The 18274-nt window shown below is 55.6% G+C and overlaps 1 protein-coding gene across 1 annotated transcript; it reads right to left on the reverse strand.

Moving 5' to 3' along the window:
* Positions 1 to 2013: 2013 nt before the first annotated feature.
* On the reverse strand, positions 2014 to 14614 carry ANKK1 (ankyrin repeat and kinase domain containing 1). The gene is made up of 8 exons (XM_026006740.2): positions 14328 to 14614; positions 8522 to 8816; positions 7264 to 7415; positions 6978 to 7027; positions 6249 to 6404; positions 5452 to 5570; positions 4793 to 4829; positions 2014 to 3887 (listed from the first exon to the last, which is right to left on the reverse strand). Exons 1-8 carry the CDS (start codon positions 14606 to 14608, stop codon positions 2584 to 2586), a joined length of 2394 nt encoding a protein of 797 aa, XP_025862525.2. The 5' UTR covers positions 14609 to 14614; the 3' UTR covers positions 2014 to 2583.
* Between the last annotated feature and the right edge of the window lie 3660 nt (positions 14615 to 18274).

Here is an 18274-nt window from a genome sequence, read left to right on the forward strand (position 1 = left end):
GGGAATAGGACACTGAATGGAAGGGGTCTCTAAGACCTCCAGGTAGAGATGCCCAGTAGGAAACAAGGGAGTTCCTATCCTCGACCACCCCCCCAAAAACTCCCCTAAACAGGGTTTGGAATTCAAGTGGAGACCATCTCCTTGGGAATTTCAAGGGCCTCAAATCCAACTCTGAACATCCCTCGGAAATCTCTAGAAGGCAGCTGTGTCGCAAGGGGATGCTGTGTGTCTGTGTCTGCCTTGCGTTGGCTTGAAAAGGGAGAAGGTGCTGGCAGGCAATGCAAGGGCTGTTGGCCAGAGCTGGCCTGAAACCGTTACTTCTATTAACTTTTGGAGGAAGAGGGTAGAGAAAGCAGTTGTCTGGGAATCTCATTCTGGCCCCTGGGACCATCAAGTTGGTAAGTTGAAATGATTCCCAGGGATAGTGCTGACCCCATGTCTGTGGGATCCCTGCCCCTTATAGGGCAACAGGTGCAAAAGCATCTTTTATTTTTTCTAATTCCTTTCTGCAAGGTCTTCCCTCAAATTCTTTCCAAGAGGATAGGCCAGACACTATGTGCCGCCCTCCTGGCCATTCCTATGGATTGAGCTGAGTTCATTTGGCTTTGAACATGTAGCCCCGCACCCCTTCTCTGGCACATGCAGAAGAATCCCCCCTGACATGGACCTCAATGGGCGAGGGCCAAACACGGCACGGAGCCCTCCCTGCTCCCCCCTTCCTGCTCTAGCATGTTCTGGGAAAGACACAACTCCCAGGGGTATTTTCAACTACCAATTTTGCCTAAGACCCAGTCTCAGGAAGAACAAGGAGAACGGGCCAGGAAGCTAGCAGGGAGTAGGAGGACAGAACAGTCTGCCGAGTGCTGCCTGCAGTAGTCCCCAGGAGCCCCCACTCATCCAACCCCCAGGAGCCCTCCCTCATCCAGCCCCCAGGAGCATCCACTCATCCAACCCCTAGGAGCACCCACTCATCTAACTCCCAGGAGCCCCCACTCAACCCCCAGGAGCCCCCACTCATCCACCCCCCAGGAGCACCCATTCATCCAGCCCCCAGGAGCTCCCACTCATCCAACCTAGAGAGAAAAAGCCTGTCACCCTGGGCTAAGGAGGGACACAGGGAGAGACTATGAGGCACCCCCTGGTGGTTGTTCTCAGGCCTGGCTGCTCTCCAGCATAACCAGGGCAATCCTGGTTTAACTGGTCAAGCGTAGGGTCAGTGTCTAAAAAGCCCTTCTCCCCCCACAGCTCACCCAGGAGGCTCTGATGGGCAGGCTTCGTGTACAGCCTCAGTGCTGGGGCACATCCCAGGTCAGGGCTACCCCCAGGGCTCTCCGTGGTGGCCACAGGCTGTGGTGTGACGGGCGAAGCGCCCAGGGCCCAGGAGGTGGGCGCCACAGCCCAGCGACCACAGGATGGGAGCCGCCACACTGCAGCGTGCGCGTGGGGTTAGAGGTTCCCTCTGCTCTGCCTCGCTCCGCGCTGACGGGGGTCCCACACCCAGCCCAGTGGGGCCGCACAGACGTGGGCCTGCCAAGTGGCTGGGGGTCGAGTTGGCTGCTAGTTGGGGCAGAGATTCCTTTCCTCTGACTATTACAGAGTCATAAATATGATTAGGGCTGGAGGGACCTCCCCAGCAGTGTGCAGAGGCGGAGAGGGGCAGGATGGGACTTTAGGGCGCCCATGAGGCCCCACTCGAACCCCCGCCCCCTTCCCCTCTGAGGTGGACCATTCCCGGCAGAGCCTGGGCCCTGTCCCACAAGGTTAGTGTGAGCAGCCCCAGCCCTGCCCCAACCTGCCCCACAACCTGTAGGACAGGCCAGGCCAGCAGACTGGTGGCCAGGGTGTGGGCCCAGGAGAGAGATCTGAGCTGCTGCTGCTGGGAAGGAAGTCCCTGCCCTGTGAGCTCCACGCTGAGCCACAATGAGCCAGCCCTCAGCATCACATCCCGGTCTGACTCCTCACCTCTGGCCCCAGCCTCCTCCTGCTGGACAAACTCACACACACCACATCCCATACTAACACGACTGGCCCCTCAGGTCAGCCCATCTCCAAAGGGGAGACTCGGGTCCACAGTTTTATTGACATCAGGGTTTGAAACTTGGCCATATAACTAGACACGGTGAAGGGGAGGCAGGGGAGGCCAGGGCCGGAGTGTCCACAGAGGATCACGCATGGGCACCTGGAGCACACCGGTCCTTCACCCCCGAAACCACATGGGAGAGCCAGGCGCTGGAGCCAGGCCCACTGGGACAGTGTGGTCCATGTGGCAACCGGGGACCAGATGGGGCTTCAAAGAGTGGGTGGAAATTTCCTCCCAACTTTTAGCTCCTGCCCCTTTTGAAAAGAAGCACGTGCCTGGCTGTCCTGTCTTGCTGGGGATCAGGGCCAGGTCACACAGGCAGCAGCTGGGAGGGAGCATTTCCCTTCTCTGTGCCTCCCTTCACCTTCAGGGAAGGCTCCTGGGATGCAAGGGTCCCTGAGAGCTCAGGGGCAGGTGGCAAGTACAGGGGAAGGGGCCTTGCCAGAACCCAGCTTCACCTCCACCAACCCCTCTTCCTCACCAGTGAGAAGGCCCCTGGTTGCTTAAACTTCGGTCTGGGCTGCAGGCTCAGTGCCACCCAGGGTGGCCAGTGGGGGCCCCTTGCCCTCCAGGAAGGCGATCATGTTCTGCTTCTGGTTCTGGAGGGCCAGCTGCAGGGGTGTGCAGCCCACCCCATCCCGGATGTCCAGCTGGGCACCGGCTTCGACCAGCACTTTGAGGATGGACACGTCGCCCTTGAGGGCAGCCAGGTGGGCCGGCGTCCAGCCCACTTTGTTACGGGCATGGACGTCTGCACGGTGCTCCAGGAGGTTGATGACGCTCAGAAAGGCGCCCCTCTGGACAGCCAGATGGAGGGGTGTCCAGCCGGACTGCTCGGCAGCACTGGGGTCAGCTCCACACTGCAGCAGTGCTAACACCACCACCTCCTCCCCGTGGCGGGCAGCCAGGTGCAGGGGCGTCCACTTCATGCCTCCAGGAGCCCCCAGGTCTGCATGGCTCTCAGCCAGCAGGTGGATGATCTCCAAGTGGCCCTTGTAGGCTGCTAGATGTAGGGGTGTCCAGCCCTGCTGGGTCGGCAGCTCGAGGCTGGCCCCATACCTGAGCAGCATCTTGCAGATAAGATACTTTCCCCTGGCAGCTGCCAGGTGCAGTGGGCTGTAGCCACTCTGGTCTAGGGCATCGGGAGCCACCCCACTCTTCAACAGGTGTTGGATGGCCCTCACTTTGCCTCGCTCCACTGCCAGGTGCAGTGGTGTCCTCAGGTTTCTCTGCTGGGCATCCAGCTCAGCCCCCTGGCCTGTCAGCAGCTTGACCAGGCTGATGTGGCCAAAGTAGGCGGCCACGTGGAGGGGGGTCTTGCCCTCCGCCTCGCGCACGTTGGGGTCAGCTTGGCGGGAGACCAGAAGCCGTGCCACATTCTCGAAGTTGTTCTGTGCGGCCAGGTGGAGTGGGGTCCACCCCTCGTGCTCCTGGGCATCTACGTGGGCGCCGTGGTCCAGGAGCAGGCGGGCAGTACGGTCATCTCCGTTCTGGGCCGCAAAGTGCAGCGGCGCCCAGCCCTCTTCATCTGCCAGGTTGGCGTCCGCCCCATGCTCCAGGAGCAGGGCGCAGAGGTCGGGCTGCTGGTCCTGGGTGGCGATGAGGAGGGGCGTGTAGCCGCAGGCTGTCCGGCAGTCCACGTGGACCCCGTGGGCCAGCAGCAGCCTCACCTGCTCCACGCTGCCCTGCACCACCAGGAGGTGGAGGGGGGTGACTTTGTTCTCGTAGATGCACAGCCCCTCATCGCTTGGGACTGGGTCCCCAGTGTCCGAGAGCTGCAGGACCCGCTTCAGGTAGTCTCCCAAGTCTGCTAGGAGGAAGATGCAGGTTGAAAAAAGGACCTCTGACCCATCCAGAGGTCATCTCGTCCAGCCCCCTGCCTCCTGGAAGTGCCATCCGGGCCCAGAGACTGTGGGAGGGCGGGCGGCCTTTCCTGCTGTCACAGATCTCTGCACAGCCCCCCTTGTCCTAGAGAACAGACCCTGGCAGCCCTTCCTGTCAGGAGGGGCAGAAAGAGGCCTGTGAGTGAACTCTGGCTCCACCCTTAGCACCACCTGACTTTTGCCAATTCCCTGCATCCTTGAGCCTCCAGAGCCTGATCCATACGTGGGCTGCAAACAATGCCCACCTCATGTTACCCTTGTGAGGACAACCTGGGCAGGCAAGAGCTTTCAGGGGCGCGCTTGGCACACAGTAAGTCAATGCCAGCAGAAAGTAGGCTCTGTGGTGTGAACTCCTCCTGAAGACACTAAGGCTTCCTTCTGCTCTATTATGATTAAACGCAACAATTTCCAAAACAAACAAGCAGCAACAACAGAAATCCCTGCCCAGGCCAATAGCTCCCCCCCCCCCCCCCCCCCGAGATTCTGATTTCATCAGTCCAGGTGGGCCAGGCACCCGGACAGCTTTCACCCCCCAGGTAATTCTAATGTGCAGCCAGGGTTGCAAGCCAAGTCTCCACCTCCGGGGCCAGGAAAGGAGGAGTCTGACCTCCTGAGAACACAAACCTGACCCCTGAGGGCATGTGCATTTCTGGAACCTGGAGCTGGTGCCAGGAAAGGGACACACCAACTTCTGATTTGGGACAAGCTGGGCAGAGGGTCGGAGTGGGGAGGAGGGGGCGGGGTGGGCGGGGGTAGGTGGGAAGGGTGTGGTTTGGTTCCACTTTCCCCTCGGCTGTGAGTTCTGTGGTTCCAGCTGCGGCAGACTCACCACTGTCTGTTAGCTGTGGGCTGACCTCTTCACTGACCTGAGCAGGAGGGGATCAGAAGACAAGGGGGATTGACCAGCGGGCCGTTCTGCTCTGTACCCTCCCGCACTCCTGCCCTCTCTCCAGCGCTCTCCAGCACCTGTCGGGACTCATGTCCCACGTGGGTGCTAGGAAGCCCCTCCCGGGTCATTCCTGCCAACAGCTGCATCTGCAGCGAAGTCCTGAGCAGGGGAGACCCTGCCGGAAAGAGGTGGTCCAGGGCCTCGACTTCCCCTTGGGACACATGGAGTGCAGGCTGGCCGGCTCTGTGGTTGGGCCAGGAGCCCCCTGCCAGCCCACGGCTGGTTCCCATGTTAGGGACTATCAGGTCACCATGATGACGCTGATGCTGTGGCATGAAAGCCCGCAGGCAGGCCTCTGATTAATCCCACATATGCAAGCAATGGTGTGTCCTTCTCAGGGGCTCTGAGTCACAGCCACCACTGTGCAAATTAGGAGAAGCTGTCCCAGGTGGGCTGCCTGGTGTGGCCCGCAGTGTGGGCTGGCTCTCAGCCCCCAGCTGCTGCCTTAGTTGGGGACCTTGTGAAGGACACGCCCATGCAGGCATCCCTGGGGATCCCCAGAGACCCCCCAAGAACTCCCCCACCACACGCACACTCACCTCCCGTGGCCGGTGCAGAGACAGCTTACAGGACACCTTCCTGGCCAGAGCCTCACTCTCTGGGTCTGCCACAGGACTCTGGAGCAGGGACAGTAGCATATCTGTCTCAACAGTGATGTCTGCCCCATGAAGGAGAGACAGAAAAAGAAGCAACAGGCTGGCCACCAGTTCCTTCCCCATTTTAGATAATCCTAACATTCCCCATCTCTCGCCATCCCCCAAATCCATTCCTGTGCTCACATACACTGTACATGCACACCAGGAGGCAGGAAAGCTGGGTCCCCGCCACAGCTCAGTGGGACCACAGTTAGCCAGTCACTGACCCTCAGAGGGTCGTCTTTTTCCATCAATGAGGGGGCAGGACTAATGCTCACGATTACACATGTGTGCGTTTCCAAAGTCGCTACAGAGGTGGGCACCCTCGACGTCCATCCATGCCCGTGATCTCATGGTCTGGGAACATTTTACAAATGCTGCTGTGGCCCTGGAAGGACCCAAGCTAACGGGGAACTCAGAAGCAGGAGAGCCAGGCCCAGACCCACCCAGTTTGGGTTTTCTATTCTACATCCCACGGGGTGCATGGTAACCCAGACAGACGGGGCCCACCACAGTCATCAGCTGCCCTCCTCTCGGCACTATGAGGCAGGCTGTGCCCCAGCGCCCTGCGCAGAGCCCTCCAGAGGGGCCCAGGCTCCAGGCGCCTCCTCTCCAGCCCTCTCTAACCTCAGCCTGGCTCCCATGCCCTCCAGCCCCACCCAGCTCCCCAGTCCCTTGGGCAGGTCAGACCCTAGGAGAACCTGGAAAGCAGGGCCTCTTCTTGGGGTCCTGATCCCAACAGCGCCTCATCAGGTTCACCATCTGCTGGGCCTCTCCTGGCCACTCATCGGAGACAGGCTGCAGGGAGGGCCGCATACCTGCGGCCACTTGGACAACAATAGTCACCGTGTTGAAGCCTGTGAGGGGAGGTCCAGGCTGTGTGCACGCCGGGAGGCTGAGCCAGAGGGGCTGGGCCAGGCTGTGGGGGGCTCCGAGGATCCCCACCGGGGTGCACACAGCAGGGGCAACATCAATGCATGGTGAATGAACAGCTAGGTTGCAGGTGTGAGTTGAGGGTCCAGTGTGAGCCGTTGGGTCTGTGGTCCAGCCGCAGCCACCTACACGTGACCCCACACTGCAGCCCTGTGCTGCCCAAAGGCCTAGTTTCAGGCTTTGACTTTGGATTCTGTAAGCTCATCCAGATTTCCTGGCACACTAGGTACCTGGCATCTAGGTGGCAGGGGTGAGGGCAGGAGAGGCAGGAAAGAATACGTAGGAAGCAAAGGCATTAGAGGCAGAAGCGTGGTCTGGGCTGACATGTGCTGTACTGTTAGGTGAGCTCCAGAAAGTAGGGCAGGGAGGCAGGGGGGAGGGGCATCCTTCCCGTGGCTCCCCAACCCAAAGCTGCCACTTCTCCTGCCCCCACACGCCCCCAGCCTCGCACAGCACCCTCCAGGACCCCACCCCATGCTGCCACCCCTGCCTGCTACCTGAATATGGTTTCTTCTGAGTGAGGAGCTCCCAGATGATGATCGCAAAGCTGCAAGACAGGACAGATGCCCCGAGTCACCTTCTCAGATACCCGAGGTCACCCGGGAGCCCCATGGTCCTTACCCTCCCAGGCAAAGCCTCTCCAACCAGAGTGCTGCTCCACCCCTCCTCTTCCCTGTCCCCATGTCCTTGGGACTGGGTGGGGGAGCAGGGGTCAGGCAGGGTGGTGATAACCAGCTCGCCCCCGGCCCCAGCAATGTGGCACAGAGTCCAGCCACCTCTCACCTGTACACATCGTACTTGCGCCCTGGGGGTTTGTTACTTTCCAAGAACATCTCAGGGGGGATGTAGCTGAGGGTGCCCCGCAGAGCTGACCTCTGGATGCACTGCATCCCGGTTGACTGTTCCATCCACTTGGACAGGCCGAAGTCTGAAATCTAGGAAAAAGTCGCAATAGTTTTGCCTCCAGAAACTGCCTTCACTCGCACCTTCCTGTAGCCTACCCCTTCCAGGAGGGTGTAGTGGGTGACAGCCCAGCACCCCCCTGCCATCTCTGCCACATGTGACCTGGTTACTGGTCTCCTCAGACCCTCAGTGTCCTCATCTGTATACTGGAAATAATAGGAACTTTTAACTTGTGGTGCTTTTTTTTTTTTTTTAAGATTTTATTTATTTATTTAATTTATTTGTGAGTCACACAGAGGCAGAGACATAGGCAGAGGGAGAAGCAGGCTCCCCATGGGGAGCCCCATGCGGGACTCTATCCCAGACAAATGTCTATAGACTTACAGTGGGGGTTAGCGATACAAAGAGACAGAGGTACCGTGAGGATATACAGTGGGGCCTATGGGGTAGACCAGGGAAAACCTCCCCGAGGGGGTAATGTTTAAGCAGAAAGCTGAAAGATGAGCATGACTTGCTAAATAAAGAAGGGAGTAGGGGAGCACTGTTCCTGGCAGTAGGCACAGAATATGCAAAGGTCCTGTGGCACATTTTTCAGAACTGAAGCCCGTCATAACCTTTCCTAGGAATCATCTCATTTACACACATCCTCACCCAAAGCAAACAAGGGGAGGGATAGGGAATACTTTACACGCAGTAGAAACAGAAGACTGAGGCCCAAAGAGGGTTATTGCAGACATCCTGACACCCAAACTCATGCACCGAACTCCACTGCTCATTAGTTTTTGTTGTTTTTTTTTATTCTTAAAGATTTTATTTATTTATTCATGAGAGAGAGAGAGACAGAGACAAAGGAAGAGGGAGAAGGAGGCTCCATGCAGAGAGCCCGATGTGGGACTCGATCCCGGGACTCCAGGATCACGCCCTGGGCCAAAGGCAGGTGCTAAACCGCTGAGCCACCCAGGCAGGCACTAAACCGCTGAGCCATCCCCCTCATCGGTCTTTGTTTTAGGTGTGATTCTGCCTTCAGTATTTGTCTATGAAGGGAGCTACTTACAACTCCCAGCAGGCCAGTCAGGAGGCTCACCTGCAGGAGACTCTGGAGTGGAAAGAGGGCAGGGAGCTCCACGGGGACCTTTACCTTGACATGCATGTTGTTGTCCAGGAGGATGTTGCTTGGCTTGAGGTCCAGGTGGAGCAGAGGTGGCTTAATGCTGTGGAGAAAGTTCATGGCCAGGCTGGTCTCGTGGATGATGCGGAACTTGAGCTGCCAGGAGAGGCTGTGCGTGGGCAGCATCTTCTCCAGGGAGCCGTTGGTCATGAACTCCATCACAATGCCCAGGGGCTGCCTGCACACCCCGTAGATGGACACGATGTGCTGAAATTTGATCTTCTCCATTTTGGCGGCTTCTTCAATGAGGCAATCCACATCGGAACTGTGGAGACGCGGGGGTCAGGGATGGAGGGAGATGGCCCCTTAATTCCAAGAGCCACTGGTAGAACAATAGGCAAGGCTGGAGCCAGGTGCTGGAGACACAGAGAGGCCCCGGAGGGTGGGGGGTGGGGGGGTGGGGAGCTTACAGGAGGAAGGAGAGTCCTAGCAGGAGGCCCCACAAGTTGCAGAGTGGGGTCCCCACAGGACAGGAAGGGGAGGAGCATGCAAGCCCAGGAGCGAGTCCATTCTACAGAGGCGGCCACAAAAGGCCTCCTGTTTACTCTGCCACTTGTCCCCGCCAGATCGCAGACCCCTGGAGGACCTACATCACGCCTCATGCTTCTGTTTTAAGATCCCATCTATTGCCATTTTGTGATGAAAGTAATACACATCCTTGTAGAAAATCAAGGGACTACAGAGAGCTCTGAAGAGGAAAATTAGACCATCAGTAATCCAACCTTCCAGAGTTGGCCTGTTAATATTTTAGTATATTCTTTTACATTTACATGTGCCCGGTATCTCTCTCCCTTGCTCTCTCCCTTCACTCCCCCTCTCCCTCCCCTCTCCAGCCTCCCCTCTCCATCAGGCAGTATGGGCTGCTGTGTGGTCAGCTTTGCCAGCTACTGTGGCACCGCGCTTCCTCACACTGCTCCTCTGCCCTGAAGCCAGGTCTGCAAGGCTGCGTGTTGGGGATGAACTGGATTATTTGCCCCGGGTCCCCCAAAGCGGCACATTGCCATGCAGAGCACAATGCGTCTTTGTCAAACCAAACAGAAGTCAAGACTTAAGGGAAGGCCTTAGGAAAGAAGCCTTTGCCCACTGGCTCCCTCCTTTCACCGTGTGTGCCCCCTGAAAGGTAGATATGCAAATCAAGTCGTTGAGACTGTTTGGGGATTGCGGGGATGAGGATTAGGGAGAAATGACATTTTTAAAAGCACAGCATTTGCAAAGCTGTGTGGGCTCTGCGTCGGTCAGAGGCTGCTGGGAGTGTGCGTGCAGGGCGGCCCTGGGAAGCCAGCCAGAAACGGCTGACCTCCAGAAAACCCCACCTGCTCACCCTCACATCTGGACAGGGTGGCTTCCCGTCCCCCCACCCCCCAGCCTTCCCCTCTGGCCTCTGCACTGTTCCTGGGACCTCTCTTTCACCTCTGTGGTACTTCATCTGTCTCCTCTGGTCCTTTTGAGTTCCCAGGAACTGAGATTCCCTGTCTTGGAGGGGGGAAAAGCCAGGGATCTGCCCTGATTTCAAATAGCAGTTTTACCACTTATTCTCTGCATGACTCTGGCCAAGGAAGCTCTCTGGGCCTCAGTTTCTTAACTGTAAAATGGGAATGACAGCAGCTCCTATAATTGCCCTGGGGACACCCAGACTGTGCCGGATGCCCACCCCCCACCAGCCCCCATCATCAGGTGTCTGGTCTCCATGCTTCTCCGACCAGCTGTTCCTAAGGTGTGCAAAGACCCCCACAGTGCTACAGCCCGTGCAAATGTCCCAAGTCTTGGTTTACCAGCCAGGTCTTGCACTCTTTTTTTCTTGAAGTATTCACTTCCCTGGGCCAGGTGCCAGGATTCTCTAAGACCCCTCCCTCTCCTCCTGTCCTGTACTCAGCGCCCAGGCCCAGTCCCAGGCTGGCCCTTCCCGTCTCACTCTGCACTGTCTCTTACAACCTCAGTACCTGGTGAAGTCCTGCACGAAGCGTGTCTGAAGCAGAGCTCCTGGTTCTCCCCTTGCCACCTGCCCCTCCCTCTCGGTGAATGGGGCCTCCATCCTCCCAGTCCTCAAAGATCCGACGTGCTCCTTGACTCCTCCTCATCTCCTTCCTGAGACCAGTCCCTCAGCACATCCTGTCAGGTCTACCCTCAAAATAGAGCAACAATCTGACCACTTCTCACCACCTCTACCCAGTGCCATCTCCACCCCAGCCTCCTAATTAGCCTCCCTGCTTCTCTCTTCCCCTCTGCCATCCATCCTCAACCTAGGGGCCAAAGTGATACTTGTAAAATGTCAGGCAAAGTATGTCACCACTCTGCTAAAGACCCTCTGCTGGCTTTCTTCTCATTCAGAGTAAAAGCCAACGTTCTCACACTGGTCTACAAAGCTCCGCATGATCTTTCCCCGGCATAGCTTGCTGACCCTCCCCAACTGTGTTCCTGCCATAAGGGCCTCTTGCCGGTCCTCCACCATGTCAAGCATGTTCCCCCATCGGGACCTTTGCACTTGCTGTTCCCTCTGCCTCTAAGAGAGCCACAAAGCTTGCTATTCCTTTGCTTCAAATTCTCTACTCAAATGGTACTAATTAGTAAGGATTTCCGCCTATATTAAAGAGCAACCCTACCCCAACTCTGGCAGTCCTTGTCCTTCCACTCCCATACACAAACAGCCTACAAATTAATATTTCCAGATCAAATGTTTTCTTGGAAGATCCAATTATTCAACTCTCTTGACATATTTTTTAAAAAGATTTTATTTCTTTATTTGAGAAAGAGAGAGAGAGGCAGAGATAGAGCATGAGCAGGGGGAGAGGAGGCAGAGGGAGAAGACTCCCCGCTGAGCAGGGAGCCTGCGAGTTGTGGAGCTCGATTCAACTCTCTTTAGGTATCTTAACCAATAAAATGTCAGGTGGTTGCAAGTGCTATAGATAAAAATTATTTATCTATGTATAACTTACTTATTTTTCTATCTTCCATCCTTAGACTATAAACTCCACGAGGTCAGGACTTTGGCTTACTTACTACCTAGAGGGAACGCATGTCATCCATGCCCTAGCTCCAATTACCACCTACAATAATACACTCACAAATTTTCACAATGGTTAACCCAGACCTTCACCTGAAAACTACTTGACAATTCTTTTTGGCTGTTTAAAGGGCACCTTAAACCCAACCTGTACAAAACTGAACTCACGAGTTTCTTCTCCAAACCTATGCCTCCTTTCACATTCTCTTTGTTAATTGTCAACAGCGTCATTCAACAGACACCAACGATGTGCTGGGCCCTGGGGACAGAGCAGTGAGCAGACACAGACTCGGCTCTCATGGAACAGACATCCTAGTGGAGCCTTTGTTCCTCTCGGCAAGCCAGACATCAGGTTAAACCTTTTTTTTCTTAAGATTTTATTTATTTATTCATGAGAGACACAGAGGCAGAGACACAGGCAGAGGGAGAAGCAGGTTCCCTGCGGGGAGCCCCATGTGGGACTCAATCCCAGGACTCCGGGATCACAACCTGAGCCAAAGGCAGATGCTCAACCCCTGAGCCACCCAAGGCGCCAACATCAAGTTAAACTTGATACTCCTCTTCCTCACCGTGCCCCCCTCCTCCATAGACAACCCAGCATCAAGTCAAGCGATGTTTACCTCCTAAATGCTGCATAATCCATTCCTTTTCCTCTAGCATCCCATGCCAGGCTGGACTTCGATCACCTTTTGCCTAAACATGACAACCCCTAACTGGCCCAGCACCCACTCTACCTTTCCAATCCCTCCTCCATCCAGCAAATTAGATCAGTTCCTTTTCATCACACACCCCCAATCTGGTTGCAAACCCGTTAGTGGCCTTCTGCTGCTCCCTCTCTCAACTCCAGCCACAACAGTTTTTCGCCACCCTCTCCCTTACTATGCCCCTTCTAACACAGGCCCTTTGCACTTCCTGCTACCTCTTCCTGGAAAACTTTCCATTCTTCAATGACTATGCTCACACTCATCCTTTACTCTCCCATTCAATCTCCTCAAGGAAGTCTTTCCTGATCCCAGTGAAACTCTATTAATAAGCTCTCACAGAACCATAAATCTCCTTGTTGCTCTTCTCACAGCAGTGCATTTACATCTACACATGGAGTTATCTGATAAGTGTCTCTGTCTCCCCAGGCTGGAAGCTCCAAGAGCAGGGCCATACCTGTTGCACTCATCAATATATCTCAGGGTCTAGCATAGTGCCTGCCACTTAGTAGAAGAACAATAAGCATTCATCAAGTGAAGGAATGAATGAGGACGTGCAAAGAGTATCTAGTGAATACACACAAAGCTCCTAGAGTAGTACTCCACACTCAGCAGGCATTAATTTTCATTAAATCCCTTGACCCATTTCCCTCAGAGAGTTCCCAGAACTCAGGAAGGGAAAGTAGTTGTCAATGCCTAACAATGCAGTCTCACCAATGCCATTTGTTTCTTTTCGGCCTTCACATCAAAGTCTAAGCTATGTGCACCATCCCTAGAAAAATCTGACTGCACTGCAAAGCCAGCATGAGGGTGTGGAAGGAGGAAGAGGGTCAAGTTGTGGGTTGTCTCACTTTGCTCACATCTTGAGGCAGGTGGGTGGCCCAAGAATTAGAGAGGAGGCTGTTTCTTTTATTTTTTTTATAAATTTATTTTTTATTGGAGTTCAATTTTCCAACATATAGAATAGCACCCAGTGCTCATCCCATCAAGTGCCCCCTTCAGTACCCGTCACCCATTCACCCCCACCCCCCACCAACCTCCCCTTCCACCACCCCTAGTTCATTTCCCAGAATTAAGAGTCTCTCATGTTCTGTCTCCCTTTCTGATATTTCCCACTCATTTTTTCGAGGAGGCTGTTTCAAGTGTGTGGGACCTCAGGCTGTGTCTTGGGGTCTTGCATGGTGACCGAAGAGAACACAACATCTGTGTAAGATGTCACTAGGAGATGCCCCTTTGCCAGGCCTTCTAATTGATGGCCCAGAAGCTTTGGGAGGATGACACAATCCTCACACTCAGACTTCACGTCCTAAGTGTCTCCTTTATGGATGTACTGGGGGGACACTATGCAGCCACTTCAAGCAAACCCAGTGGGAAGGAGACTGGAGCTCCTCTCAATGGGAAGGCAGAGACAGGTGGAAGCTTTGAGAAAGAGGAAGCAAGGGGAAAAAGAAGGGCTTCCCAGGAGGGGCCACAGTGCACATGATGAGTGGGGAAGGAGCCAGAAATAAGCAAGGACAGAGACAAGCATTCCCAGCTTGACTTGCCAGCAGGCCCGGTGTGAGAGGCAAGCGGCCGTACAGGCTCTCAGGCCAGCAGGCTGGCAGTCTCCGTCCAGGGCCCTGCCCCGGGCCACACCAGCTGGGCAGGGGCCACAGCCAGGGCCGCGGGAAGGGAGAGCCAGTGTGCTTCTCTGCAGGTCCCTGAGCATCGTTGGGCAGAGGGCAAGCCCAGCCCTGCCTGCCCTGAGAACTGAGGGGCGGATCCAGGCCTGGCGGAGGGCCACCAACAGCTGTCATCCCGCCCTGACACCCAGCAGGGAAGGAGGCCAACCAGTTTGGGAGGCCAGATGGAACAAAGGCGTCTTTGGAGGTCAGTCCCTGCTCCCCTCTGCCCCTCTGCCCTCAGCGGATTCCGCAGATGGGAAGGGCCGTCAGGTAGGGAGACCAGCTGACCTGGCCACCTGGCCACAGGCTGCTCAGGCCCCCCGCGGAGTTTAGAGACTCGAGGAGAGGAGTCTCAGCCCCAAGCCCCCCCCAGCTCCCCCCCCACCAAGGGCCGGGGCAGCCGCAGGTACCTGGTGGCCTCCCACTGGCCGCAGGGACAGCACTTGACCGCGTACTCGGTCCCCCAGAGCCTGTGTCGCACCTGGAACACCTGGCCGAAGCCGCCGCTGGCCAACCAGTGCCAGTGGCCGTCGAAGTCGTCGCGGGTGAAGGCAGCAGGGCTGCCCAGGCACTGCTCCAGGCCCGCGGCCATGGGGTCGGCGCCCTGGGGGCCCAGACTCCCCGTGGGGCTGCGGCCCAGGCCGGGGGAGGGCTTGGAGCTGCTGTCTGCCTTCCTGCTCCGCGGCCCCATGGGGACAGGGACGGGGAGGCGCAGGCCCTCCCACCTTCCACGTGGGAGGGGCCGAGCCTGCCCTGCGAGGGCGGGGACACCCTAACCGCACCCTAGGGCCCCAGGCAGCCATGGGGCCTGGCCCGGGCAGAGGGAACGTCCCCAGGGGTCCAGGTGACTCAGAGCCCCTCCCCACCCCGCACCCTTCCTCAGCGTCAGCCTTCCACCTGCACCCCGGCTGTCACCCTCCGGGCTAGGGGAGGTGCCTGGACAGGGAGGTGTCCTAAACGGGGAAGCCAGAGATTTCCACTGGATTTCCACCCGGCCCTAAGCGGAAGTCAATTCATTTATTCTCACTCACATGTACCAAAAGTCTGTGAGGGGTTGAGGACTGTGCGAGGGGTCTCTGCTGATGGGTGTGGGGACCTGGAACCCACCCCCTCCACGGCAAGAATAGACTTTAAAAGTTGCAATGGGGATTTTCTGGTCTGAATCTCTTGGCTTGATGGGCTTTACATTGCCTTTATTGTTGGGGTTTTTGTTTTTTCTCTTTGTCAACCAGTCTTGGTGTGCTGAAGGTCAGCAGGAGAGTAGAATGAGAGGTCGGGTGCCTATCTGCAGGGAGCTCCCCTTCCCGGCATCACTCTCTGTCCCACCTTCAGAGGAACTGGCACCTGATTTGGGGTTGACCATGGGGAAGGTAGACTCCTTGGCTCAGTTACTGGGGTGGCTTGTTGGACAGGGATGAGGGATGAGGCTTAGGGAATAGCGGGAGCATGACCATGGCCTTGTCCCTGAGATGAGACCAGTACGGGGCAGTGTCAGGGCCGTGGAGGAATCTGGCCCAAGGGCTCAGTGCAGAAACTTGCAGAGAGGGGAGAAGAGGCACCTGCAGAGGCAGAACAGATGGGAAACTTTCCCTGTAGGCAAAGTTACCTTGCACCGTGTCTAGGGATACAAGGCAGGAAGGCTTTCCAAGGCTGAGCCTGGTGGTTCCCCCGGGTCCTCTGTCCATGGAGTTGCCCCCTCCCTGGAGAGGCCCATAGAGCAGGGAAAACTATAAGTGCTTGAAGAGGCAGGTCTCCCCAGGGACATTCCAGGGCAGGTGCTGCTGGAGGAGCTGTCACAGGACAGGGCAGGGTAGGTCACTTCTCATCTGCTGCTGATGGGCTGGAGTGACCATCCCACCTCTGGAGGAAATGCCTTACCTCGGGCCCAAACCTATAGAGCCTCTCGCCATGCCCATTGTGAGGCTCCCAGGAAATAGTGGGGGTGTGATGGGTGAGTAGAGACCACAGGTGGAAGCTAGAGAACTCATTCTTTCTGTAGCTGTTTCTGTGCGAACCCCAGGATGAGTTCTGGCAAGCAGGGTAACAACTGGAGGTGAGCCCAGGGACAACAGTCAAATGGACCAAGGACAGCCACTACTGAGCATTAACTTTGTTCCAGGATCACTATCAACTTTGCCTACTATCCATACTTTACAGACACAATCTTGTTTGGACCCACAACAATGTTATGAGAACAACATCTCGTTTATAGATGAGGGGACTACCCTGAAGACAGCAAGTAGTCAGCAGCCACCTAGCTAGTAAGAGCCAGTTGAGATTCAGAGCCAGATCTGTTAGGTGCCTATGGAAAAGCATTGGCACAGGGGGAGTAGGGTGGTAGCCTTTTAAGAATATAGGGGCAAATAGGAGAATAGAATCGTGATCCCTGGAAGAGTATGGATGTGATGGAACCTGCACCTTGAGTCAGACATGGACCTCAAAGACGTTGTCACAGGGAGACTCATGACTTGCTTTGGCCGGAGCAGGGCAGGGCATGACAAAACTGATTGTCCCCTGGGCAGCTCTGCTTGCCCCTGACAAGTCTCAGATCCTCCCACAGGGAAGCCTGGAGGATGATGGAGGACCTTATGGTCAGGGAGGTCAGGAGATCCATTGGGTGGATGAGAATGGAGACTGGGAAGGAAAACAGCCTGCTGGTCTTGAGAAAGTTTGCCTCAGGCCCAGATTTCTGTCCCTCAGCACCATTTGCTGAGGCCACTGGAGGAATGACCAGGGTCAAATGGCCTGAATCAGTTGAGGAAATTCCCCTTGGCTCCGTGAGAGCAAGAAGCCAGAAGCTGCTATTGGCCATACACAGAGACCATCACGGGAATGTTGAAGCATTGCCCCTCTGGGGGAGATACCCAGGGCTCAAGGCAGGCTGTCAGGATCTCAAATAAAACTCCTCTGTGAGTTTCTTTCCAGGGGTGGAAGTAGAGGGACATGCAGGACCAGGCTGTGTTACTGCTGACCTACTTGTTGAAACAGCCAAGCAGTGGGTTCAAGCACTCCTGAGACTTCTGAAGAATCTGGCAAAATAAATACATGCACATACTCATAGCAACTAGAGTCATTAGACTGGCTTGGGTCACTACCTTTATCTCATCCTTGTAGGCCAGGACCAAAGCTCAGCAGTCATTGGAAAAGCTCTGAGAGTAGGGGCAGAGAAGCAAAGAGCTCCTAGGTCTCTCATCAAGTGGACTGATACTCAGGGATCTGGGAAGGAGCAAGTAGACCTAGAAGCTGATGATTGCCTTCTGGGGGTCTGAGCGCAGAAGGTCCTGGGCCGGCCTGGCTGGGACATCTGCAGCCAGTGGGTGGAGAGGAGAGAGCTGGAGAGGAAAGGTCCGCCTTCAGCTGCCAGCTCCTACTCGTGAAGGACAATGAATGAGGCAGGTCCATCCTGACCGTGACACTGCCCCACCGGAGGGGGCGAGAAGAAGCATGTTCTGGCCATAGGAACCTTGCCTCCAGACGCCAAGTCATTCTGTTGACTTCTATTAACTGGATTTTATTTTGGCAGATGGGGGATGGAAATTTTCTGGACTTGGATTTCTGCACATTGATTTTATATTCTGGACTTGGAATTATTATATGAAGTGTGTGTGTGTGTGTGTGTGTGTGTGTGTGTGTTTGGGGAGCCTAAAATATTCCGCCTGCCACCCCCAGACCAGTAAGCTGATTGAACAGTTCCGCAACACTCTGGATGATGCTGAAAACTAGCACGAGCCTTTCCCCAAACTGGAAGGGCAAGCTCTTTGCATACAGGGAAGTTCCCAGGCTGTTGCTGTTCTCCACCCTGCAAACATGTCCCAGGCCACCTGGACAAGTTCTGGCAGGCTGCAAACTCTACTACCCTGTGTGCTGAAGTGAGGGCCAGGTCAATCAAAATGAAGGAATGTATTCAGGGAACTGGAACATTTGCCCAGGAAGCAAGGCTGTCCCCGAGAGGATGGGATAGAATGCAGCAGTAGGAGCAGGGGTTCAATGCAAGAGCCTATGAATCAGTGAGACCTGCCTTCAAACCCCGGCTTTTCCCTCACCACTTACGAGCCTCTTCAACATTACCAAATCTCTGTGGGGTTCTCCATCTAAAATGGGATGATAAAATGGGATGATAATATAATACCCACTTCAAAAGGTTGCTGTAAAGATTAATCTTTAAAAATACAGCTAAAAATACACCTGGGTGGGTAAGTCGGTTAAGCATCTGCCTTTGGCTCCAGTCATGATCCTGGGGTCCTGGGATTGAGCCCGGTGTGGGGCTGTGTGCTCAGTGGGAAATCTACTTCTCTCTCTGCCCCTCCACCTGCTTATGCGCTCTCTCTCTCAAATAAGTAAATAAAATCTTTAAAAA

Source organism: Vulpes vulpes, chromosome 12 (assembly GCF_048418805.1).
Source record: "Vulpes vulpes isolate BD-2025 chromosome 12, VulVul3, whole genome shotgun sequence".
NCBI lineage: Eukaryota > Metazoa > Chordata > Mammalia > Carnivora > Canidae > Vulpes > Vulpes vulpes.

Excerpts from the sequence above, each read along its gene's own strand:
- ANKK1 (XM_026006740.2), bottom strand. The coding sequence starts at position 14,608 with ATGGGGCCGCGGAGCAGGAAGGCAGACAGCAGCTCCAAGCCCTCCCCC. Across the intron at positions 7,416-8,521 it reads ACAACAACATGCATGTCAAG|ATTTCAGACTTCGGCCTGTC; the intron begins GTAAAGGTCCCC and ends ACTTTTTCCTAG. Across the intron at positions 7,028-7,263 it reads CGCAAGTACGATGTGTACAG|CTTTGCGATCATCATCTGGG; the intron begins GTGAGAGGTGGC and ends CCTGTCTTGCAG.